The 25288-nt window shown below is 43.9% G+C and overlaps 1 protein-coding gene across 1 annotated transcript in view; it reads left to right on the top strand.

Moving 5' to 3' along the window:
• The window catches only part of RARB (retinoic acid receptor beta), a 179412-nt gene that overhangs the window by 73099 nt on the left and 81025 nt on the right, over positions 1–25288 (top strand). The window contains exon 3 of the mRNA XM_036761151.1: positions 11768–11909. Coding sequence (XP_036617046.1) covers positions 11768–11909 — 142 coding nt within the window. The remainder of the gene's footprint in view (positions 1–11767; positions 11910–25288) is intronic.

Genomic DNA, 25288 nt, shown 5'->3' with positions numbered 1-25288 from the left:
AAGGTCCCTCCCAGATTGAAATGCTATATTCTCTGAACTAAGAAGCTTACAGTTGACCAATTCAATAAACATTTATTAAGTGCCTACTATGTGCCAGGCACTGTGCTAAGCACTGGATATAGAGATGAAGCATGGGTACAAATTGTTATAATAAACACTGGAAAATGAGGCAGTGGGACTACATTCCTGTCCCCAAATCCTTCCAGTCCTTATCTCTGTGTGTTTTATCTCTCCCTGACTTCTTCAAACTGTCAACTCCTTGAAGGCAGGGACAAGTGCCTTTTATTTTTTATTTCCCCAACACCTGGGAAGCATAGATCCAGGACAGAATCTGCACCCCTACTAAGCACTGGTTGAATTGAATTCCCTTAGTTTTGGGATGTTCCAGAAAGAATGGAAACTCTTTGCAAGCAAAGACAGGTTCATTTTTTGCTTTTGTATGCCTAATGCATCACACATAGTAGGTGCTTAATCAGTGATTTGGTTAATTTGTTGGATTGATTGAAGGTGTGTCATTGATTTCTCTTCCATGCCAGGGGTCTCCTTCTTACACCTTTGGAGGTTTGGGGGGAAAGATGCCTTTGGCTTCTGATCGATTCCTTCAGGATGTAGGGAATATAATAGAGCATTGACGCTGGATTCTGGAAGAAGTGGATTCAACTCTTGCCCCAGACACTAGTTCTATGACCCTGGACAAGTCAATTTGCTCTCTTTCAGCTTCCTTCATCTGTAAAATAGTGACAGTGATGCCACCTACCTCCGAGGGTTGTTTGGGGAATCAAATGAGATAATATTTAGGCGGAGAGGTGGGTACAGGGGTCAGAGCACTGACTTGGAGTTAAAAGGATCTGGGTTCAAATGCAGTCTCTGATGTTTACCAGCTGTGTGATCCCAGGAAAGCCTGTGTTTGCCTCAACTTCCTCATCTGTAAAACGGGTGTCATAATAGCACCTACCTCTCAGGGTTATTGTGAGAACATTTGTAAACCTTGCATTTCAGGCAGCCATCATTATTCCACTTTTTTAAGGGTATCCTGAATTCCAGACACGTTCCTCTGAGGCTGGCTGGCCTGTGGGTCGGGGCTAGACCCTGTCCACAGCATCAGCCCTTAGGTAGGAAGAGCATCCTACTCTCCATTCGGGGGCCAACATGCTTCCATACAAGGGAAAACATGTCAGGGCCTGGATCTGAAGTCATATATTCTCAGCCAAATGCTAGCAAGCTCTTTCCCCTGTCAGAACGCTTTCTGAGAGTGAGGACAAACAGAAGGCTCCGTCCAATAAATCCTCACCCCCTTCGCCGTGGTGCTCTCAAGGCCTTTGATGTGAACTCTCCCTCAGCCTCCTGCCTCCCTCACCCCCCACATCCGCCACCATCCATCCTTCATCCTCCTGAGACTCAGAACCCTTCTGCTTTCGGTTTCTCTTCTTACTCTTTTGTTCTAAACCAGTGACTCCCTTGGAATAGATCTTGTCAAGGGTAGCAAGGCCTGAGTTCAAGGTCTGCTTTTATTATTCACTAGCCTCTTCTATAAATCTGGGGGTCAGACTGGACTTTGAAGTTCCCAGCTAGCCCCCAGATTTATGATGACATCAAGTGTGGGTAGAGGAATTCCTTAGTCTTAGTTGCCTGGTGCAGAGAGATCTTAAAATGACTTTGCCAGGGTCACCCATCCAGGATGTTTCAGATACAAAACTTCAACCCAGGTCTTCCTTCCTTAAAGGTTGGCCCTCTATCCACTGCCTAAGGAGGCTTTGCATGTCTGAAATAAGACAGGAAAATTCCATTTACAAGGGAGAAAAATAACCCTAAAAATGAAATTAACATTTTTAGAAAAAAACACTCTATTATAGGAAAGCTGTTTATTTAATATCTCCACTACCCCCCCACCCCCACCTTTCCTGATTTCAGTCTTTTCTGCGTTGGAAAAACAGTGCAAATGCTTCCCATTTATTTGTGTCTGTTCTGAAAGGCCTGTGAAGGATGTGGTAGGAGGGGTTGCCATAGCACTCCTCATCCTCACTGAATATGTTACGAAAAAAACTCAGTCCTAGCTTTTACCCATTGCCAAATGTTGCCTATCAGCCTGTAAGAATAAAAATCTTTTTAAGTCGTCGTGGGCGTTTTCTCTGGCGCATGCTTCCTGCATTTTTAGAACATCCACTCCTATATGGGCCACCTCTCCCCCTGCTTACATTTGAGGAGGGTGGTACAGATACACTTCAGCAATTGGGGTGCAGATGCGTGTGAGCAGTCGGCATGTGCAGCAGCTGGCCTGCTATTCTCAGTTCATTTTTTCAGTATACCAAGAATAAAAAAAAGTCAGAACTCACTGGCTCCCTGCCCTGTTATATTTAGAGAATCCCTGATAATAAATGGCTAGCTATAGGTCTCACTATAGAAGGGCACAAAATAAGTGACCCAAGTAATCTGGAAAACAGATGTCTTTGGTGATCGTCTAAAGGGACTTCTCAAGGTCACGGCTTCACCAGTTTCATGTCCAGTAAGAGGATGCAATTGGGTAGGCTATGATAGAAGGTAACAAGAGAACATAAGCTGCTTGAGAGCAGTGAGCCTTGGGTTGGTGTTTATTGTACCTCCAGCACTTAATCATTGTGCCTGTCCTGTTGTAGGTGTTTAATCAATGCTTGATGAACGAATGAATTAATGAAAGTAGGAAGTGGAGTAATACAGATTCAATTTTATAATGCAAGTCAATGCAAAAATAAGATTTAATATATATATGAAATTTTTAGAGACTTTTTCAAAAGAAGGAAGGAAGGAAGGAGGAAAGGAAAGAAAGAAAAAAAAGGAAAGAAAGAAAAGAAAAAGAAAAAAGAAAGGATAGGAAGGAAAGGAAAAGAAAGGGTAAAAAGAAAGAAAAGAGGAAGAAAGAAAGAAAAAGAATTTCTCTAAAGTGAAAGATGTGGCTGTAGGTAGGAGTCATGTATTTCTGTTTCTTTTTGATTCCTATGGTCCTGTATATTTTTCCAAAATTTATGAATGAAAAGCGATGGCCCAAAGAGCAGTTTCTAATTTATTGGCATCCTTAACAGATGGAAAGCAACGCAAAGTGGATTGGTCTGTGTTAGTCACTTACAGACAGCTGTTCTTCTGTTTTCTTTATTTTAAACAATAACCCATTTGAAAAGAAAATAAAAAGGCATCCCCCCACCCCGCCAAAGATTATCCTTTGAAGACAGAACCTGTTTCTCTAACATCATTTCTGATTTGTGTAACCTAGTAACATTTTTTCTTTGTGTTTTTGTTTGTGCTGGACTTTTTTTTTAATCTAAAAAAGTCTATTCTGAAGACTAGCTAGTTGTGTTGGCCTGGTGCCCTTAGCAAGCTCAGGCCTTTGACCTCTCCAGGAGATACTGGGAGTTCAAGTTCACAGTTAAAGCCTGCCACCTTTTCATTCAGTGTCCCTGAGGGCTTTTAATTAAATGTGGATTTAAAAGATTGAAAGCCTAGGCCTCTAGGTCTCAAGCCTGGAGTTGGAGCTGATGAAATCCAGGGGAAATGGCGTAATTGTACCCTTCCTGAAAGATGGTTCACCCTGGGGCCTTTGCCTTTGCAAATTCGTTAATCCCTGCATTCCTTGGGAGGCTAGAAAACCCATTTCTGGGCAGCTGCCCCCAAAGCAGATCTGTTGTTCTAAGCCAACCCATGCCAGGCTCACACAGCTGGTCAATATCAAGAGGAGAATTTGAACCCAGATCTCTCTTAACTCTTAGTCCAGCGCTCTTAATCCCTGGCTACAGAGGCCACCCTGTCTAGAAACAAGCCAACTGTGGGATCTGGTGACTGATCAGTAGCCTTGGGTCTTCAAAATCAGAGGATCACTGTTTTTACAATGTCATCAAATAGATTTTTTAAAAATTAATTTACTTCATTTTGACAAGAAATTTAAAAGTGCCTATTCTGTCTTAGAAACTATGGCAGGCAGTAAAGATACAAAGACAAGAATGAATAGGGCCTCTGCCCTCACAGAGCTGACGTTCTATTGGGGAGAACAACCCATGCCAATGTTGGATCTCCTTCGTGCTCACTGCCTACACCTCCTTTTATTGGCAGGCTAAGAATCCAGAGGGCAGTTTACTCCTCCTCCCTTTAGGGTTATGGGCAACCTGGGCACATTGGGAAGTTGTCTAGGACTGCTCACGAGCCCCCACCAGTGTGTTCTCTCCTTGGGCGTCAGTTAGCCAGACAAACTTAATTAGCTATCAGAAAGATATAATTACTTGAGGCATTTAGGTGGCCCTGCACAGATAGAGTGCTGAGCCTAGAGTCCAGAAGACTCATCTTCCAGAGTTCAAATCCGGCCTCAGATACTTCCTAGCTGTGTGACCCTAGGAAAGTCACTTAACATTGTTTGCCTCAGTTTCCTCATCTATAAAATGAACTGGAGAAGGAAGTGGCAAACCACTCTAGTATCTCTGCCAAGAAAATCCCAAATGGGGTCACAGAGAGTCGGGCAGGACTGCACAACAACAAAAACAACGATCCTCTGATCTGAATGTCTGGAGTACAGAAAAGCACTAGTGCCTGGGGCACGAGAACTGGCAGGGGTGGTGGGGGATGGAATACAGCACCTGAATGAGCCTTGAAGAGAGCTGGAGTGAGAAAGGGAAGGACAGAACTACTGAAGGTTTGGCAAGACTTCAGACCCAGCCACGGGCTCATAGATTTAGAGCTGGAGGGGACAGTCTGGTGCAGACCCACCGACTCTTCCCATTTTGCAGATGACAAAACTGAGTCTTGGAAAACGGAAATCTCCTATCCAGGCTCACACATCACATGCCTCTGTCCTGGCCAGAAATAACAAAGCCCCCGGTGCTTGTACTTTAGGGACATCTGGTGTGTGTGTGTGTGTGTGTGTGTGTGTGTGTGTGTGTGTGTGTCTGTGTCTGTGTCTGTGTCTGTGTCTGTGTCCATAGACCACTCCCCATGCCTCTTGGTGTTGTTTTCCTCCACATGTGTCCATGCTTTGCTCAGCTCTGAACTATGTGTTCTCTGCTCCAGACCAGTGCCTACCCACCCTCCTTACTCGGAGGAAACTCCCTTCTTGTCATCAGAATAGTAGCTGTTTTTCCACTTTCTCCCTCTGGCTCCCCATTGTGTTTCAGCAGGGTGAAAAGGTCTTGTCTTTTCTTTTTTTTAGGGCCTCCCCTCCCCAAATCTCCCTATTTATAACTTTCTGATGTTGTCACGCATAGTAATACACTCATGGGGAGGGTGGTTTTTGTTTGTTTAAGGCAACGTGTTTCCTGGTCTGAAGCCTGTTTCCCAAAGTGGTTTTAATGGGATTATTCCATCCTCAGCTCCCTCAGGCCTTCATCTTGGGTTTCTGGCTCAGAATCTGGAATCCGGCCTTTCTGACCTGGCCTGAGGTTACTGTTCATTGTGTCTAAACACTGTGTAGTTGGACCGGGGTGAACACACACCTAGGAGGAATAGGGGATTAGGATTTATGCCCATGTTGTGTCTCTTCTGAATTGCGTGACATGGCATCCTACAGGGTTCTGCTGGCGAATGTTTAACAACCAGCTCTCAGAGGGAGAAAACATGTACCTACCACGTACTTTTAAGTTTAATCTGCTTTCATTATTCTTTTAATCTACATTCATTAGTAACATTTTCTCCACAACTTTCTTAAGTCTAGACCAGTGGGGTCAAATTCAAACAGAAATGGTGGCACTAGATCATATGTAAGGATACTGGGCTTCTCATTGAGTTTAAAAACCCCACGTATTAACATTATCCGTGTTATCTTGTTAAATATCTCAGTTACATTTTAATCTGGTTTGGTTCACAGCTCAGGAGCACTATGAGCCACATGAGACTTGCCTGTTTAGACTTCTGTTCTAAACAATTAATAAAGCAAGAAATGAAGCTTTGATTTGTAGTGGTTGTTGTTTCATTTGGTGTTCTTTCAGTTGTGTCCAACTCTTCACGGCCCCATTTGGGGTTTTCTTGGCAGAGCTACTGGAGTGGTTTGCCATTTCCTTCTGCAGCTCATTTTACAGGTGAGGAAACTGAGGCAAACAGGGTTAAGTGACTTGCCCAGGGTCACACAGCTAATAAGTGTCTGAGACCAGATTTGAACTCAGGAAGATGAGTCTTCCTGACTCCAGGCCCAGTGCTCTGTGCACTATGGCACCACCTCTAGATGTCTTTTAATAGTGATTTCCAAGGTGTAAATGTTCACACTGAAAATTTATCAATTATTTCACTTGTGGGAGCTAGTTTGAAATGGCTCCTGCCCACCCATGGTGAGGGCACAGAGAGTTAGATGTGGCATCCAGGGACCTCCAGGCTTCATATTCTGCTTATTACTCTGCTTTGCCAGTTACTATTTCTCATTGACCTTGGGCAAGTCACTTAATGCTTTCTTAGGCTCCTTCCACCTCTAGATCCGGGAGTCTGTGACTTCTCTGGGCCTCTTTCTCCATCAGGAAAATGGAGGGCTTGGGGCTATGGACTCTGAGGTTCATTTCACCTCTAAGTTTACAATTCTAAAATGAGCTAAGAACTTCCATTAAGTTTCTCATCACTCACTGCCTGGACATCTCCTTTGATTTATCTTAGACTCCCTCATACCAGCCATGGTCAGTCAGTAAAGTCAATAAGCAATTATTAAGCACCTACTGTGTGCCAGGCACTGTGCTAAGCACTGGGGATACATAAAGAGGCAAAAGACAGCCTCTGCCCTCAAAGAGCTCACAATCTAATGGGCTCCTGTAGGGTGGTTCCCCTACATTTCACTCCACTCCTATGAGGAAGGCAGGGTATTATTAAAAGTCGAAAGAATACGAACTCTGGCATCAGATGACTCTGGTTCAAATCTCATCTGTGTGACCTTGGGGGAGTCACCTAATCTCCACAGGCCTCAATTTCCTTTTTCTATCTTTTCTATGATATTAATACCATAAAGACTTCAAGATAAATATTGGGCGGACATGTTGGGGGGCATTTCACTTAGAAGCCAAATTCTGAGAACTTGGAACAAGGAAAATCCAGGCATGCAATGAGGAAACCTGTTGGACAGTGGCTAGGGAGGGCCTGTGAGAAGAAACGGAAGGATTGAGACCATTTAACTGACATTTGCTGAGGATACTACAGTTTGAAAGATGGAGACTGGATGCTGCTTGGGTATCACTAAGTGATTTTTCTTCTTTGCTATAGAAGGCATAATGAAGAAATTTGTTTAAAATTGAGGTTGGATTTAGAGTAGAGATTAGGAAGAAAGGTCCCCATATGGAGCATAAGATGGGAATGGGCCTGCCTTGGGTGGTAGGGAGCTCCCCATCATTGCCGATGTTTTAGGGTTGGAAGGCAATGCTGCTGCTCCGATTGGGTTGGTGAGCATTGTCTCTCACAAACTCTTTTAGTTACTTCTTCACTTTTCTAAGGGAACTTGGGGGCTTTTAGGACTGGGTAGAGGGCGTGATCTTCCTGGAATGACTTTAGGGCAGTCCTGCCCCTAGGCAGAAAGGGGAAGGTTGGCTACTGTTCCAATGATTCTGTGTGATTCATAGATACCTTTGAACTTCCTGATTAGTGTTTGCTTAGGGTTTCCAGGCCTTTCACAAACTCCTTCCTTCTTCAAGCACTTCAGAGAAGCCTAATGTTCCTTCAGTGCTTAGCTAAGGGGCCACCTCCTCCAGGCAGCCTTCCCAAACCCTCAGCTGTCAGAGCTGCCTTCTTCCCCACCATTTATAATGTCTGACAGATCCTTTGCTCCCTACTTTATATTATACAGTTATCCCTTTCACATTGTGGGGGCGAGGGGTATGGCACCCCACAATCTGGAAAGTCTACGTAAAACTTTTAGCCCTCTCTCTGTACCAGAGAAGTCTGAATTATTATGGTATTAAAAGATAAAATATCTTGATATTACACAACACTATGCATATATTTTATGCATTTCTGAGTTTCTAAACATTGTCTGCTGGCCTTTTCATGTTGTCTGCAGCTTCTACAAAACTCCCAAAATGTTCCATTTAATTTCTTATGCCAATCCACGATATATCAAAACCACAATAGAGAAAGTGGAGATACGGAAGGGCTAGCTCTCTCTCTACGGCATGTCTATACAGTCAAATGGCAATTCCTTGATGCAGCGACTGGCTTTGCTTCTGTCTCTGTATCAGTAGTACCTAAACACATTAAATTGAATTGAATTATCGTGGAGTTAGAGTTGGAGGGGGCCTTAGTAGCCATCACTTTGCCATTTTACAGATGAGGAAACTGAGTCACTGAGCAGTGACACGCCCAGAGTCAGCCCGCTATTCAGCGTCTGCAGCAGGATTCAGCCTCAGATGGTCACATCCACTACGATGCCTAGCTGCCCCAGGGAACATTTTCCCTTGCTGTTCTTCCTACCCACTGCTCTGATGGGGTGCAGACTTGGGATTTTAGCAGTGAAGGAATTTCCCAGTGATACAATTCAGTGACCCCCTTGTAACTTGGGGTTTTAGAGAGATGCCCAGATTAGGCTTAGTAGTTCATTGACTTCCCAAAGGTCACATGGCCAGGTGGGATTTAAACCCAGATCTTCTTGGCTCACCCACCCCTTCCCAGATGCCTCATGCTACTCTCGGCATATTGCCTTCAGAAGCTTGTCTAAAGTAATACATAGGCAATACCCTAATATTTGAAAATTGTCCCCCAAGACAAAACACAGTGGCACTACCGTATTATCTTGACTCTTTAATAAAAAGTTCAAGTTAAATCCTATAACTGTGAACATCCTGGCATCCCATTTCACCATCCCCCACGAGAAGGCTCTCAGATAGACACTGCTGCTCATTTCCCGTGGCCATCGACCAAGAGGGTCAAGGTCTCTGTTCTTCAGTTTAGACCTGGCTTTCTCCCAGGTTCTAGCCAATTCCCTTTCCTCTGTAGTGAGCCATTCTCATGGGACTCGATCAGTCATGTGGCTAGAGTCATAAGAAAAACCATCTTACTCCCCCACGAGGAGGTTTTAAGATACCATCCAAAAACAGATAGGACCAGGCACAGTCACTCATTGTACTTTTGTGACTCGACTTCACACAAGGGCCAGTGTGAGTGCAGCAGAAAGAACACAGCACTCATACCCTGAGAACCTTGGTTCTACTCACCACTTTGCTGCTAGCTACCTATGTGACCTTTGCTAAAATGATTTTTCTTCTCTGGGCCTTAGTTTATTCATTTGTAAAATGGGGGTTACTAATACTGGTCCTCTCTGTTTTGTGTTGTTTGTCTGGGGGTGTGACTCAGAAAAGTTGTCATGACAGACAAGTCTTTGACAGCTTTGTCGGTTGCTCTACAAATGGTTTTTTTGTTTGTTTTTCATCTCTAGCCAGGCTAGAAAAACTACCCTCTCTGCAGCCCCCCAGACTCTAGTGTGGCTGTTTAATTCTCCTCAGGATGTAATTTGATTCAATGAGCATTTATTAAACTTCTGGTATGTGCCAGGCTCTGTATTTTGTGCTAGAGATATGAGAAAAACAAAACTATCCCTGCCTTCATATGCCATGCCTCATCACCAGACGCAGTCCCTCCCACTGACTGCTACCTACCCTCAGCCCTTTCTAAGCTGACCCTCTCTGGTCCACCTCCATTGGCTGCTGCCTCTGCAGTACCTCTGACTTGGGTCAAATTGTCACTTATTTCTATTTTTCTGTCCTCACCAGTTCTTCCCCAACCTTCCCTTTTCAGTCCATCCCCACCCTTGGCTCTAATCACCACTTCACAGATACTTTGAGTCTGTAAGAATTTCCAAACCCACCTGACAATGGGGTCATCTTTTTTTTTTCCTACCAGGAAACAACCTTCTAATACAGTAGGTTATAGGGACAAGAGGTATTTCTTCCTGTTTATACTATGTAAACTTAGGCCTGTTGGTTTAGAGGCATTGATATTTACACAACTTGGTATAAAATACTCCCCAGTAGAGATTGAGTCAGCAAGAATTGTGACTAGCTAGAAATCATTTGCTAAAACTGAAATCACGCCAGAAAGCTATTTTGGAAAGCTCAGAAAACCTGTGCACCTCTTTGCTGCATCCTTAGTCCAAAGCTGCCTTGCCTGGCTGATTACTATCCTCTGAAGCCCTTCTATACCAGTGGCAGTACCCAGAGCCATAACTAGGATGGGGCAACTATAGTTTTGCCCCAGGGTATAGACATTTAGAAAGTGCTGTCCTGTTGGCAAAAATAATTAGTTAAGATAAGAAGCTCCCAGAAGGCCTGCTTCCTCATAAGACCATAGACTGTAGATCTATGCCTGCCCTCAGGGAGCTCCCAGTCTAATGGGGAAGATAACACACAAACAAGACATACATAAGATAAGTTGGAGGGAACCTGAGGGAAGGCACTGACATTTATATATCTCATGTGTACATAGTTATTTGCATGTTGTATGCCTTGAGGGCAGGCACCATGGTTTGGTTTTTTGTTTTTGTTCCTCCTTTCTTTGTATCCCCAGCCCTTTAGTGCATAGTCAGCACTTAGTAAATGTTTGTTGACCCCCTGTCTGAAGTGGGGCTTTTCTGCCCCAAGATGCTGAGAGGGAATCTAAGCCTGAAGGGACCTCAGAGAGTATAATGTTAATTTACAACACACCTTGGCCTCCAGGACAGATCCCTCTGATCTCAATTCTTCCTCTTTCCCTCTCATCGAAATATGTTCAATAGAGCAGATATATTCATGAGATCTTTTCAAATGTAGTCCCAACTCTCCAAAGCAAATATATTTGTTAAACATTCCAGGAAGAAAGAGCCTTCTCCTTAAGTGAGCAGGTAGGAGAGGGAGACCAGGCTGTTGTTGGGTGCCATGAACACATACCTGGAGAGGTGTGTGTAAACCAATCCTCTGTAGAGATCACTATCCCAAGCAACTCTGATCAAAGGCTTGTAGCTCTAGCGTTTCAGAGGACCTCAGAGGCCATCTGGTTTAACTGCCTCATTTTACAGATAAAGAGCTGCTGGAGGTTAAGTGACCTGCCCAAGGTCACAAAAGTCAGTAGCATCAGAGGCGGCACTTCAACCCAGTTCTCTTGACTCCACAATCAGTGCTCCAGGCATCACCCTGCCTATTGTGGACAATCTTCTGAAAATTATGAATCTTTTTTGGAGGGGCAGAGATTAGGATGGGTCAGGGAATTATCTAGACTTGTAACTTTTTTAAAGGAGGAACCCTAGGTATAGAAACTCCCTCCTCCAGTGCCGATTGGCAGCACACCTATAATTCACAGCCTTAGAAAGTTCCCTGAAACACTGAGAAGTTAAGAGGGGACCTCACACGGGCATATCACAGGTGTGTGTTCAGAGGCAAGACTTTTACCCAAGTCTTTCTGACTTCAAGGCCATCCCTCTATCCATTAATGGTGCACACTGCCTCTCAGTGAATCCTTTCAGAAAACAGTAAACAATCACACACCCATCCCTGCTCCTCCCCAGTTTTTCTATTTGGGAAATTCAGATTTTCCTCCGTTCACCTTGTTGAAGGTGGAACACACTTGTGAAAATATCCTGGCAGACAAGGGAAGCCTATGATGAAAAGATGTTGGTTTGAGGGACCCCAACTGAGGATACCCTTGTCAAATGGCTTTTCCCCAGCTCATTGAGCATTCTACTCAGCGTAATCAAGCCTCAGTTTGGCTTGCTCTATTTCCTTACCGTAGGAGAACAATCAGGGGCTGGTGAGATTTTGAGCTCGCTGCCTGGACACAGCCCCATTGGCTTAATTCTCTTCTCTCTCTCTGCTTGTGGTTGCAGGGCTTTTTCCGCAGAAGTATTCAGAAGAACATGATTTACACTTGCCACCGAGATAAGAACTGTGTGATTAACAAAGTCACCAGGAACCGTTGCCAGTACTGCCGCCTCCAGAAGTGCTTTGAAGTGGGGATGTCCAAAGAATGTGAGTCAAGTCACCAGGAGCATTTTTCTCCCTTGTTTAGCTTACTCTGGCTGTGCTCTGTCGAGCATCTTGATACATGCCCCCGTAGAGCTGCTGGCATGAAATATTCCTACATGATGGTAATGAGGTGCCACCTAGAGTGAGGTGTCAACAGAGGTGACATTAAGGTGTAGCAATTGTTGGAATTTTAGTGTGAGATGGTGTTGGGAAGGAAGAAAGGCAGAATCTAGTCCCAGCTCTGCCTCTGACTCATTGTGTCAATTCAGGCAAGTCTTTTGTAGCAGGGAAGAAGCACTATGACCCATGCCTCACCCTCTCTCAGCTGTTAAGGCCATGAGCACAGGGATGTCACTCAAGTATCAGCCCTATGTACTATTATTTTCTCATATTTTGTTTGCCATTCTCGTATCCTATGTTGTCTAGTCCATAAGTACAACTATTGGCTCAGCCCCCATCGGGCTGCTGCCCTGGCTTCTTTGACCTTTCCCTCGGGATTCTTCATTTATTACTGTCACTCAAAGTTATAATTTTCAATATACAGTTTAGTTAGGTTTAGTAAAGGTATAGCAAAAGCAAAAACATTGATTTGTGTAATATAGCCTGCACATTTTATTTAATCGCAGGTTGAAAGTCCTCAGGCTGGAGAAAAAAAAAATACATCTAAATGAGTATCCGTTCTTTCACAGCCTCATCAAAAAAGATTTGGATCCTAGAACCAGCTGGAAGAATCCATATCTGATGGACATTAACATCTTGACTTTTAGCTGGAACCTAGGACAGGGGAAGGGATAGTCTGAAGTTATAGCAGGTGTATCACTTTCATGGTCAGGGCCACTCTTACTCTCACCGGGGTCTGTCTATGGTCACTTCTTTCCCCACTGGTAAAGGTTCTAACTCTTGAAGTGATTAGTGGGACACTGACTGATGCTGTACTTCTTTGTCCTTCCTCTGTTGGGATAGGTGGTGCTTAAAACCTAGATGGTGTGGAGCCTAGAGACAGGGACACTAATGAAAAGGTGTGGACGTGGGGAATGAGGTGTTGCATCCAAGGAAGTGTCTTAGGAAAAGTCCAAAGAAAGAATGAGGAGGCTTCAGTTAAGGATGGGAGGGAGCCATTGGCTGATGATCTACAGAAAAGAAGGGAATCTGCAGTCTAACATTGCTGGTCTGAAAAGAGGAAGGCCATACAAAGACACTAGGTAGAACTTTTGCTGAGAATTGCCTCCTAAACCACTAAGTCTGGCTGGCTTGAGTGATCTGGGGGCAGTTCCTCTGGGAGAAATCTTTTCTGAAGGAGAGAGATCTCTGAACCACAATTCAGTCCAGGGTTAGTTCTCCAAAGTCCAACTCTGTTGAAACTGTCCAAAGCTTGGTTCCCTCTGCTCCTCCCCTGAACCCCTACCTGCTCTGATGCCCCAGCATGGTATAGATGTGACCCTGGCTCTGCCAGTTCCATAAGAAGGCTCTTTTCCCCTTGTTGGTGGACACTCATAGTCCAAACCCCCATCTTATCCCCTCTCTGTGTAAAGGAACTCAAAGTCACTGCATTGGTGGAAATGTTCAAAGAAAATGGCTTCCTATGGCACCTGCTGATGACTGGAATCACCAGATGGGATCTGGGCCAGTGGGAGGTTGGGGGAAATCAAAGAGGAGGGTAGACCCTGGGCCATGCTGAAGTAGGTCTCAATAAGCAAAGTCAAGACTAGAGTTCAAATAGTAATTTAACATGATGCCTTTTAGCATATTGTAGACATTTAATAAATAGGAATATTTATTATTTTAGCCCAACACATGCTCTGGGGAGGTGGGAAGGTTTTACTGTGGATTAACCGGATTGTTCATCCTAACCTTGTCAGAGCCATCATTTCACTCTGCCTGTATAGACACAGCCTCCTTGTTACCTCCTGAGTATTTGCATATGTATTTCAGTCACAGGCTGCTGCATGGTTTTAATGAGTAATCCAGATGGGAACCAAACTGGAATCTTGTATTTATTTTGTGTGGGCTGGGGGCCCACATCCTGCTACTTTTCCTCCAAACCATATCCTCCTCCTCTGAAAATGGCTGGTTTGTTGGCAGCATTTAGAAATGATTCCCCACACCCAGTAAGGTTGTTCCCCGTCTTCATTGAGCTTATCACCTTCATTCGATTAAAAAAAATAGAGACAATGGTGAGAAAATGGCAGTGGGCTAAGCCAACCTGTTTTCCTGAATGGATGTGAAGGGGAAGGAGGGAGAGCTATTGGAGGATTGTAATTTAGAGACTGATCAAAGATGAGAAGAGTATAGGAAAGGACAAACAGAATGACTAGAAAAATCTAAAAATGAGCAGTACAAATAGGACCTACAACAGACATTTATAGGATCATAGCAAGCTTGGAGGCCATCCACTCTAATGCCTTCATGTTACAGGTGAGGAAGAAGGAGGCCAAGCGACTTTCCCAAAATCAGACAGAGAGTAAATGGCAGAGACAGAATTTGAGCCCCAATCCCCTGGTTTAGTGCTCTTTCCATAGGCAGTTCAACCCCCTCATTTTTACTTATAAGGAAACTGAGGCTCATAGAGTTAAAAGCAATTTATCCAAGGTTACACGGTTGAGGGAAAGCATTCCAGGCATAGAAGGCAGCCAGTACAAAGTATGGGGACAGGGGATGTATGGACAGGATTATGTGCAAGGACAGAAAATGTTCTGGTTGTGTCAGAACCATAATTTGATACCCTAGGCCTCCGTCTCCCACTTCAGCTCCCTTCCATGGCTCCATCCCATCACAGAACGTTTGTGCTTAGAGATCATTCAGTCCAACTCCATCATTTTATGGATAAAGAAACCCAGGTCCAGAAACAAGAAGAGGCCTGTCCCAGGAAACGCGACTTGGTGGAAGATGAAGGATGAGAATGCAGGTGTCCCATATCCTAGTCTCATTGTCCCTTCCAGTACCCAGATATGAGCCAACAGCTCTTGCTAAAAATTTGGGCATTCTACTGTTCTATCTAGTCCCTCCTAGGGGACCAGGAATGTGGGAATTGGGGAGAGATGGAGAATTCTAGAAGGATCATAACTATTTCATAGCAAGGCATGAGCCTGAGTGTGCAGGAGGCAACCTCTAAATTTTATGCTGTAAGAAGTCAGTGCTAAATAATAGACAATGGGCAAAGATAAACAGAAAGAATGGCTTTGATTAGTTGCACTTAAGGGCCTCATGGGCACATGTGAGTTTCAAGCTGGACTTGAGTGAGAGTCCAAATTCCCTTCCTGCGGAGACCTTTGTTAACTTCTGTGGACTCCACAGGGAGATGGGCAGATGTGGAGGGAAAGGAAGGCACCATGTTTGATGCCAAGGTTATGAACATGTATGACCAGGAGAATGATGATACTGTTAACAGATAGAGGAGAAGCAGATTGAGAAGGTACAGGAGATGCTGAGTACTGTTTGGGACATGTCAATGTCCAGGGGAAAGATCAGAGCTAGAGACGTGGATTAGAAAGTCATCTATGTAGAGGTGTCATTGAATCCATAGGAGTAGATGAGATTGGCATCCATGGGGTACAGGGAGAAAAGAGAAGAAGGTCCAGGCAGTGACACCTGGGGGAGGTCACAGTTAAGAAGTGGTAGGAAAGGAGACTGAGAAGAAAGGCAGGAGGAAAATGAGGATTATGTTTATGACAGAGGGCAGCTCTAAGAGATATATGGAAGTCAGATTACAGGAGGTTGAGCTGTGACAGTGAATTGGGGGAGGGAATAGGGCTTATAAATGCTGACTAGTCTCTTTTAGAAGTTTGACATTAAGAGGGAGGAAAGATGGGGTGGTAGCTTGAGTGTGTGGGGCATGGTAGGGTTAATGGAATGTTTTCTTAGACTAGAAGATGATTTGAGCATGTTTGCAGGCAGAGGGGAAGGAGTCAGTGGGGAGATTACGATGAGAAGAGAAAGAATGGATAGCTACTGGAAGAAGATGCTGGAGAAGGAGGGATGGGATCCTGAACTCAGGTGTAAGGTTGGCTTTGGGAAGGAGGCCTTCCTCTTTGACCAAAATTGAAGAAGGAGAGGTGGAAATAGGCAAAGATCTAGAGAGGTTTGTGGATGCAGAGGCAAGAAGTTGAAGGAATTCCCATCCTTGTTCTCAAGAAAGTGGCATGAACAGAGCAGGGGTCCGGTTGAACGTTTCAGGACAATGGGCAAAGTTTGGAACAGATGCAGTGGAGAATGTGGTGGGGAGCTGATAAGAAATGAATTAAAGTATGGCCGAGCAGCGGGAAGGCCCATAGATTCTGAGTGGAGTGTTTCAGCCCAGGGACATAGCTTTCTTTGGCAGCAGTCTTGAGTTTGAGAACGGAACAGAGAAAGCAGATGGCAGGTTTTACTCAAGATTGGGGCTCAGCTAGATGGGTACAGCAGGAGGTCACAAGGGCAAGGGATTCTCATAGAATCACAGATTTACAGACTTGGAAGAGACCACAACGATATTCAAAGAGGAATCTTCACTGTGGCATAGCCAGCGAGCAGACATCCAGCTCATGCTTGAGGAGCTCAAGGGGGATGAACCTACCACCTCTTGTGGAACCCCAGTCTGTGCTTTCTGGACAGTGTTAATAGTTGGAAAGCTTTTTCTGACATAAAATCTCAATTTTGTTTCTTTACTAATCATTTCTCCTCATTCTGTCCTCTGGGGCCAAACAGGCCAAGTCTTGCTCTTCTTCCATATCATGCATTTCAAGTAGTAGAAGACCCCTGAGTCTATAGCCAGCATCCTCCATTCATCCAGTTTCCCTATGGCATAATAGAATGTAAACTACTTGGAGGCAGGGCCTGTTGCATTTCTGTCTTTATATCTTCAGTGCCTGGCACATCATAAGCCCCTTCATGCTTTTTGACAGCATGTTGGGTTTATTTTTCTTTAAAAATTTCTTCTTTATTTTTTTTTCTTAAAAAATATTTCCTTGTTATTAAGGATGACTCTCTGGGTAGGGGGAAAGGGAGGGATACAGGGAGAAATCTAGTAGATGTAAAACAAAAGATATCAATAAAAACTATTTCAAACAAACCAATTTGCCAACAAATGAATGAATGAGTGAATGAATGAATGCTTTTTCATCAGTTGATTGACTGATGGATAAGACCTTTCACTATCCTAGTTGTTCTCTGAATTTAGAGGGTTATTTTTAGCAGTATCCTGGGGAAGTCCAAGGATTTATTAAGAAATTAGGAAGAAGGCAGAGGAGTCCAAATTAAGTACTGACTTTCTCTTAAAAGGCAAGGAATAACTACATGATCTTTATTACAGAGGAGAGTTGGGGGTGGGTGCTGAGATTATAAAGTGGAAAGCGATGCTTTTAAAAAGTATTAATAACACCTAAAAATAAAGAGTTGAAGGAGGCAAATTTGCCAGAGAAAGAGGTGAGTGTGAGAGAATCCAAGAACACAGAAAGGACCAGTCTGGGCATTCTATGATTTGCAATGGAGAAACAAATGACCGGAAAGGGAAGTAACATGAGCAGTTGCCGATATGAGATAGCGCTGGTGGGAAGACGTATTTCAGAGGTTGTTGTTGGTTGGGAGTAGTTGAATGCTGGAGCCGTTCAGACAGGCTGTTGGAGCTGGGCCCCAGACATTCTGGCAAGTACATTGGAGCTGACTGAGGAAGGGTCCTTTGGGAAGAATGAGAAGGGCTCATTCCAGTGTCTCCCTCAGAGCCTCTGTGGGACATTGGTCAACATGAGCCAGGGCATTGTGGGACTTGCTGAGCATTCAGCAATGCTTCGTTCTAGCCATCTCATGAATTCTTCTCCATACCCTGTAGGGTCACAAACTTGATTTCTCGGTACATTTGTCACTTTCTGGGATGGTAATATTTGCCAGTGTTAAATCACAATCGTCATTTTGACAGTGGTTATTCTGGTGTTTCCATCTCCTTCTCACCCAGATGGAGTTCAGGCTTCCACTGAATCTGCATGAGATAAGTAGGGCCCTTTGTAGTTCAGTGTGGCATAAAGCAACAGCAGGAAATAGGAATGAGGGAGACGTGTGAAGGGTGTAGACAAATGGTGGAGGTGGGTGTGCCTTACCTTCCCCATCCTTCAGCCACTCGGAAGTGATGATGATGGTGAGAGCTAGCATTTCTAGAGTGCTTTAGGGTTTGTCAAGTGATTTACCTGTAATATCTCATTTGATTCTTATAACAAACCTGTGAAATGGGTGGCACTGTTCACTGATTTTACCAAAGAGGAGCTGAAGCAGACAGAGGCTAAGAGCTTGCCCAGGATCAGATGCCTAGTAAAGACAGGAGCCAGGATTTGACTTTTTGGGTCTTTTTTTGGAATGCACCCCCTCTGTACCTTTGCCTCAGAGCTTCTCTGGCTCAAATACAGGGCTCTACATGAAACCTTTCCTGATACATCAACGGGTGCATAGTATCTTGTATTTAACTACTGTACATGTGTACTTACATATGCGTTTTTGTGTGTACATGTACAAACACACATGCATATTAGGTTTTCTTACACTGGAGTCCATGAACTTGTTTTAAAATATTTTATAGCAGTTTCATTATATAATTTATTTCCTTTGTAAGCCTATAGTATTTTATTTATTCTATGCATTGAAAAAGGAGTGAAGGGATCCATAAGCTTCCTCAGATCACCAAAGGGGCCCACGACCCCCAAACAGTTAAGAAACCGGGATACAGAGGTATTTATTAGCTTGCTATCGTGGCTGTAAATATTTTTGTGTTATTGTTTCTATCGTTATAAGTACGTTACTTGTGAGTAGAGATTGTTTCACTCTGTATTTGTATCCCTGGCATCTAGCGCACAGTAGGTATTTTAATAAATTCCTGCCAATTGACTGACTGATCCCTGATCCCAAGCCTATCTATCCACAAGGTCAAGTAGCTGCCACACTCTGAGAATTTTAGTTGCTCCTTTCGGAAGAGGAGCAGACATGAGGGGGTAAGTCTGGGAGACAGAAGAACGAAGGGGGACGTGTACTAAAAGAAGAGATTTACCAGGAGTCTGGACCTGTCTGAGGCAGAGCCTTTGGGAGCCCCCGATGCTAGACATGGGGCCTCTTGTGACTATCTCTGTGACCTAAGGAAGCCCAATATTAATCTAATTGGGGCCTCTGGGGCTTGTTGCAAAAGCAGAGATCTATCTACCTGACCTAGCCAATCACAGTTAGAGCAGAAAATAAGCCTCAGCAGCGGGAGCCCAGCCAACAGAACTGGTGGTACACCGGTTGGGGATTGGAGGTGGTGTTGCTGTGTGGACAAAACCACAACAGGTCAGAGGGAAAAATCTACAGCAACAAGGCAGGGGTATAATGTGGTGCAAGTAGCTTAAAGTCACCTAAAGGGTCATCCTGTGGAAAAAGGATTGGACTCGCTGTCTTGGGTACTCCACGCCCAATGGGTAGAAGATTTCGAAAGGCAGATTTGGGCACAGGGTGAAGAAGTCTTGAGGAGGAGGTCAGAATCCCATCGTATTCTGCCCTGGCCATGCCACATCTTGAGTATTATTGTGTTTAACTCTGGAAAGCCCTAGTTCATGAGAGACAGCAGTAATCGAAGGAGTGTCTGCTGGAAGGCAGTGAGACTGGTGAGTCCATAACGTGTGAGATTTATTCACTGATGGAATTAAGACTCCGGGTTCATAGAATAGTGATCTTCCGATATTGGGAGGAGAGATTAGATTTGTTCTTTTTTTGCCGCAGAGAGAAGAGCCCAGAGCGGTGACTAGAGTTTGGAAGAAGGGAAATTTCCTCTTGATGCCAGTTAAAACTGCCTCCAGTTAGAGCAGCCTGAAAGTGGGATGGGCTGCTACCTCTGGAGATAATGAGGTTCACCATCACTAGACTCCTTCAGGCAGAAGCTGGATCCTTGCGTTCAGGGGAGGGGGGGAGCATTCCTTCTCAGCTGTGGGTTGCACTTGATAGTTTGTGTGGTCACTGCCAACTCTAAAATTCTGTGGTTCTGGGAATAATTAAACTGTCCAAAAATTGGGATGGATGATGTTGACAGGTAATGAGGTCCCCATCTCTGGTGGTGATCAAATGGAGGAGTGCTGACCCTTATCAATGAGGCTATAAGCATCTAATATAGTTTGCTCTAAATGCTAAAACCAGTTAGAGCTAGTAGGGGCCAGTCAACTCAGTGATGAGTGTCCCTTGCTCTAGAGTCCAACATCCTCTCAGATCAGTCTTTGTCTGTGACTAGTATAGGGCCACGTTGTGTCAGAGAGCTTGGAGGGCATTCATTCACCAACTGAGAGCCTCTGCATTTGTTGGCATTTGAGCAAACATCCGCGTTGAGTGGTAGGAGAAATGTCTTCGATTTTGTTTGAGGAAGTCATTTAGGGTTTGTTCTTGGTTTTTTGGCAACATTTCTTCCCTCCCAAGTGTATTTGTCCTATATGGCCATTGAATAATCTCTGGATTTAAGAGTCCCCAAGTACTCATTGACACATTCTCATTTGGGGCATATCGAGCTTAAAAACAGCTTTTCACAAAGTCTCTAAATTCAAATTTACACTTTAAACGGTTAATGTCCCCAAAGGTCGATGGACTGAATGAATGGGCCTTACATGGACACTTTGCTCCTGCCACAAGAGGGTTTTTATTTTCCTCTCCCCCGTGCCATGTCCTCCTTTGTGTTAAACTAACATTCAAACAAAACCTTCAGATTAAACACACTTAACCTCAGTTACAATCATTTTTGTGGGCACACAGATTACACCGGTGTGGTCGTCCGTTCTGCCGCCTGCTTTTATTGGCGCAGTAACGAGCAGATGCGTTTTGTAGCGTGTCTGTGTCCTCGGGAAATTACATAAAAATCGCTGTGAGAACAGGGAATGGCCTCCTAATTTTGGTTTATTTCTTTATCTGTTCCCATGTGACATCACAAACTGTTACCTTACCACCAAGGGACCATTTGGGCCCACTCTAAAGACACACAAGCATTTATTCACAACAATGACAACCATCCACCCCACCGCACGCAAAATCCAAAACATCCCACCAGATCACAGGTCAAAGTCAGGCCTGAAACCTCACCGTTTTTGGACAAAGCCAGTCCGACACAGCAGATCGAATGCTAGATTTAGAGAAAAAGAAGACTCGGTTTGAAAGGATTTGAACCTCCGATACTAGCTATGTGACCCTGGACAAAAAATTAGTCTCTGGGTGTGACCCAGTAAAAAGGATGTTAGACTTGGAGGCAGAAAGATCCAAGCTTGAATCCTGCCTCAAATACTTATAAGCTGTGTTTGCCTAGGCAGGTCATTTCATCTACCTCAGGTATCTACCTCCCAGGGTTACTGTGAGTATCAAATGAAACAGTTGGTCTAAAATACTTTGCAAACCTTAAAATGCTGCATAATACTAGCTGCTACTATTATTAATTTTGATTTTTATTATTAAATTTGATTTTATTAAATATTATTTAATATGAATTTTATTACTAATAATACCTACCAACTGATGTTATTAAGCCCGTACCACATGCCAGGCATTCTACTAGACACTGGGTATACGTGGGTATACATGGGTGTACATGTACAAAGAATAACAACAAGCCAAAAAGTTGTTGTGAGGTTTCGATGAAATAATGTATACAAAAACACGCCATCCATCAAGCACGAGGATTTATTAAGCACCTTCCGTGTGACAAGCCAGGTGGCCCAGCAGATTTCAGTTTCCTCGTCTGTAAAATGAGAAAGGTCCTTTCCACCTCTAAATCCTGTTTTTAGAAGAAGCTGGGGAGATACATTTATCTCCCCAACTTCTAATCATATATATATATAGGTGTATAGATGTGTGTGTATACGTGTGTGTATATATATGTGTGTGTGTGTGTGTGTGTGTGTGTGCGTGTGTGGGTATCTACATACATACCTACACACACACATATAACAGCTTTAACTCTGGATGGCAAAGGAAGTATTAACATTCCTTTCGCTTTGCTTAACACATTTCTACCCTTAACCAGGCCTTTGCAGCAGAGACAGTCAGCATATTATCAGAAAGGAAGAAGGAAGGGGGAAAGAAATAAGGAAGGAAGGAAGGAAGGAAGGAAGGAAAGAAGGAAGGAAGGAAGGAAGGAAGAAAAGCAAGGGAGGAAGGAAGGAAAGAAAGGAGGAAGGAAGGAACAAAGGAAGAAAGAAAGGAAGGAGAAAAGGAAGGAAGGAAAGGAAGAAGATTTCCTGAGTTCCCTTTCTCTAGTTTCATGAGAAAGACTCATCCCTTTAGATGCTGGTGCTGGGGGGAGGGTTGGGGTGTCACACCTGCCATGTTCTGCAAACAGCCACTCACCTGATCTCTGTAGCTATTTCAACATCCTTTTGTATGGAAGTGAAGAAAGGGGAGTCCAAGGTGTTTGTAACACTAGGTTACACATCTCCATGGCCCACCCACTTAAGTCCTAACAGTATAATTATAACTTGGATGCCGAGTTTTAAAAATAAATGCCCACCTTTCCCAGCTACCTAAGCATAGGGCTTGACAAAGCAGGTGGCTCATTTGCATTGGAGACGCTAAGACATAGATAGTTAGAACAGGTGCAGACCTTGGTATCAGGGAATTGTACTCCGTGGAGAAAACTGAGCTGGGGTGGAGGAGGAGAGGGCCTTTGGCCTTTTTGCTGTGGAATTGGGCAGAGGTAAGGACATTGAAGGCTCTCCAGACCTAGTCCACCTCAGGTTGGTCTCCTGATCCCTTCCTTTGTGGGCACACCCTCCCACCTCCAATCTGAGGGTGATTATTTATGTGTATACATTGTATCACCCAATAATAAGTAATCCTCCTAAGGGCTAGGACAGTTTTTTGAGAGTTTTTTTTGTTTTGCACCTAATAAATGTTTATTGAATTGAAATGAGTAGGCTAAGTCCTACTTCCTGTGTCAGCTGCCATCTTTGTTCTCTTGACACTCACAGTCCACAGGCTCCCAGAGTCTCTTGCTGCCCCTTGGTGTTTTGTGTCCCTTTATACCAGACTTGCCTTCAATCTAGTCATCTTCACTTACTCCCTTCTGTACCCTGATCCTTCAGGGCACTGCCCTGGCTTGCCTCTCTCACTGTACAATAACTCAGTCACAAGGTCTTTGATCTGGAACTGCAAGGGGTCTCAGAGGTCATCTAGTCCAGCCCTTATAAATGATACCCAGGAAGGGGTCAAGTGATTTGGCCAAGTTCACACAGGTAGAGTCAAGGTTTGAACTCAGGTCCTCCAATTCCAGAGACAGATTGAGTTGGGTGTTTATGATTGATAAGGGCTTAGCCCCCAGCCTTTGAGAGAGAGATTTACCTTTCCATGGAGATCTCCTAGGAAAGGAAAGACTTAATCTAAAGGAGTCATAGAATCTGTGTTAGAAGGGACCTCAATGGCCATCCAATCCAACCCATAGAAGCAACTCATTACAACAAACCTGAGAAGTAGTTATCCAATCTTTGCTTGGAGATCTCTAGGAAGGGGAAACCTACTACTCCCTGACACAGCTCATTGTGCCTAATAGTTAAGCAGTATTCCCTGACATCAACCCCAAACTGATTTCTTGTCAACCTCTACCCATAGTTCTGCCTTTTGGGGCCAAGTTGGGTGAGTGTCCCATGGAACAGTCCTTCACGTCCTTGAAGGCTGCTATCAAATCTCCCCTTGGAATCAGTGGTGTTAGGTTTGCAAGCCAACTGGGGAAATGTTTGAAAGAGAAGAGAGTTTTAAATTGCCATCTAAACTAAGACCTTACCGAACTCCAGACAATAGGCATTTTCTCTAGACATGAACAAAAAGAAATTGACTTTCTTGTATATCCAGGATAGCTAAATTTTCTGCCCAATTGTCCATTTTAGTTAAAATAATAGATTTGTTTAGACTCCAAAAGACATGCCATGCAAACCACTGCCCTACGAGTCGTAAGACTTGGGTTTTCCAGCCAACTCTTTCACTAATTATCTGGGTAATAGACAAGTCTCTTCATCTCTTTGGCCTTCATTTACTGACACATTTCACTATTAATTTCTCTAAATATAGGTGACAATCTCAATCAACAAAGAACATTTCATTTTCAATAATCCTATGATCCTTCTTGATTCAAGGTGGCAAAGCCAAAGTAAATTGTAAGATAGTTGGGGAAAGGAAAAAACAAACATACAAACAAACCATATTTGGCTTAAACCATCCATGCCTGTCTTTTCCACCATCCTGTAAATATCTGAGCCAGTGGGGTGGGCAGAAGAGTGGGACTGAAGGCTCTTTTCTGAGTTTCCCAGGAAGCTAGGGGTATCCCCAGTCTTTGTCCAGCTGTGACAAGGGAGCATGAGTCTTTTAAGCCCTATAAAAATAATAGGCAAACGTGTGACTTTCTCCTTTCAGCCCCTTTCCCATGGCAATATAAGCTGACTGTCATATCATTCCCTTTATGATGCATCAGCTCCTCACATAGTTACAATGTCTTTCAGAGCCTTCCTTTGCAAAGAATATACTGACTTTTCTTAAAATTTAGACTGTCCCAGAAAGTCCTGACTGTGTGGAAAAGTAACTTGGTCTGGTGGGGAGGGTGCTCGACATCATCATCATAGATGGCATTTTAATGTGCTTTAAGTTTTGCAAAGCACTTTACACCCATTATCTGATTTGATCCTCTCAGCAACTCTGGAAGGCCAGTGCAGTTATTCTATCCATATTTCAGTTGAGGAAACTGAGTCAGACAGACATTAAGGGAGTGGCCCAGGATCACACAACTAATAAGTTGTTTTGAAGCCAAATTTGAACTCAGGTCTTCCTGAGTCCAGTGCTCTATCCACTGCCACCTAGATGTCTTAGGGAGTCCGAGAGACCAACTTGGACAGTCTTATGAACATAGACAAGTCACTTAACCTCAGTTTTCTTGTCTGAAAAATGGGTATGAGGTTATTGTAATGATCAGGTGTCTGTGTGTAGAGCACCTTGCAAACTCTAAGGGGCTGTGAGAGAGGGTGTTTGTTGTAACTACAGCTTTTGTACAAGTTGTACGTGCCAGAGTGGGCTTGGACAAGTGGGGAGCTTGGAGTCATTCAGGTAGAAAAAACGAGCACTTTGTTTTTGCTGGAATCCTGATTTCTAAAAGTGAAGAGGAAGAAAGCCATCTAACGTTCAGACTGGAAATACTTGATTTTCACTCCCTGCTCACTCTCTTATTCCACTTTCAAGTTAATTTATAGTCATTGAGTTCACACTGAATCCCCAGCATGGATGTTAGCACGGGGAGATGTGAGAACCTCCAGAAGACCCGGGCAGAAATGTCTTTGTTTGGAAGTGAGTGTCTCGGTGAAAAGAGCAAGCTGAAATTCTCCAGGAGTTCCCACGGCTTCCCAGACAGGGCCATGAATGAACCTGGCCTCTCCAGAACCTTACTG

Source organism: Trichosurus vulpecula, chromosome 5 (genome assembly GCF_011100635.1).
Source record: "Trichosurus vulpecula isolate mTriVul1 chromosome 5, mTriVul1.pri, whole genome shotgun sequence".
Lineage (NCBI taxonomy): Eukaryota > Metazoa > Chordata > Mammalia > Diprotodontia > Phalangeridae > Trichosurus > Trichosurus vulpecula.
Note: the sequence above shows the minus strand (reverse complement) of the source record. Positions and strands in the feature narration are given on the sequence as shown.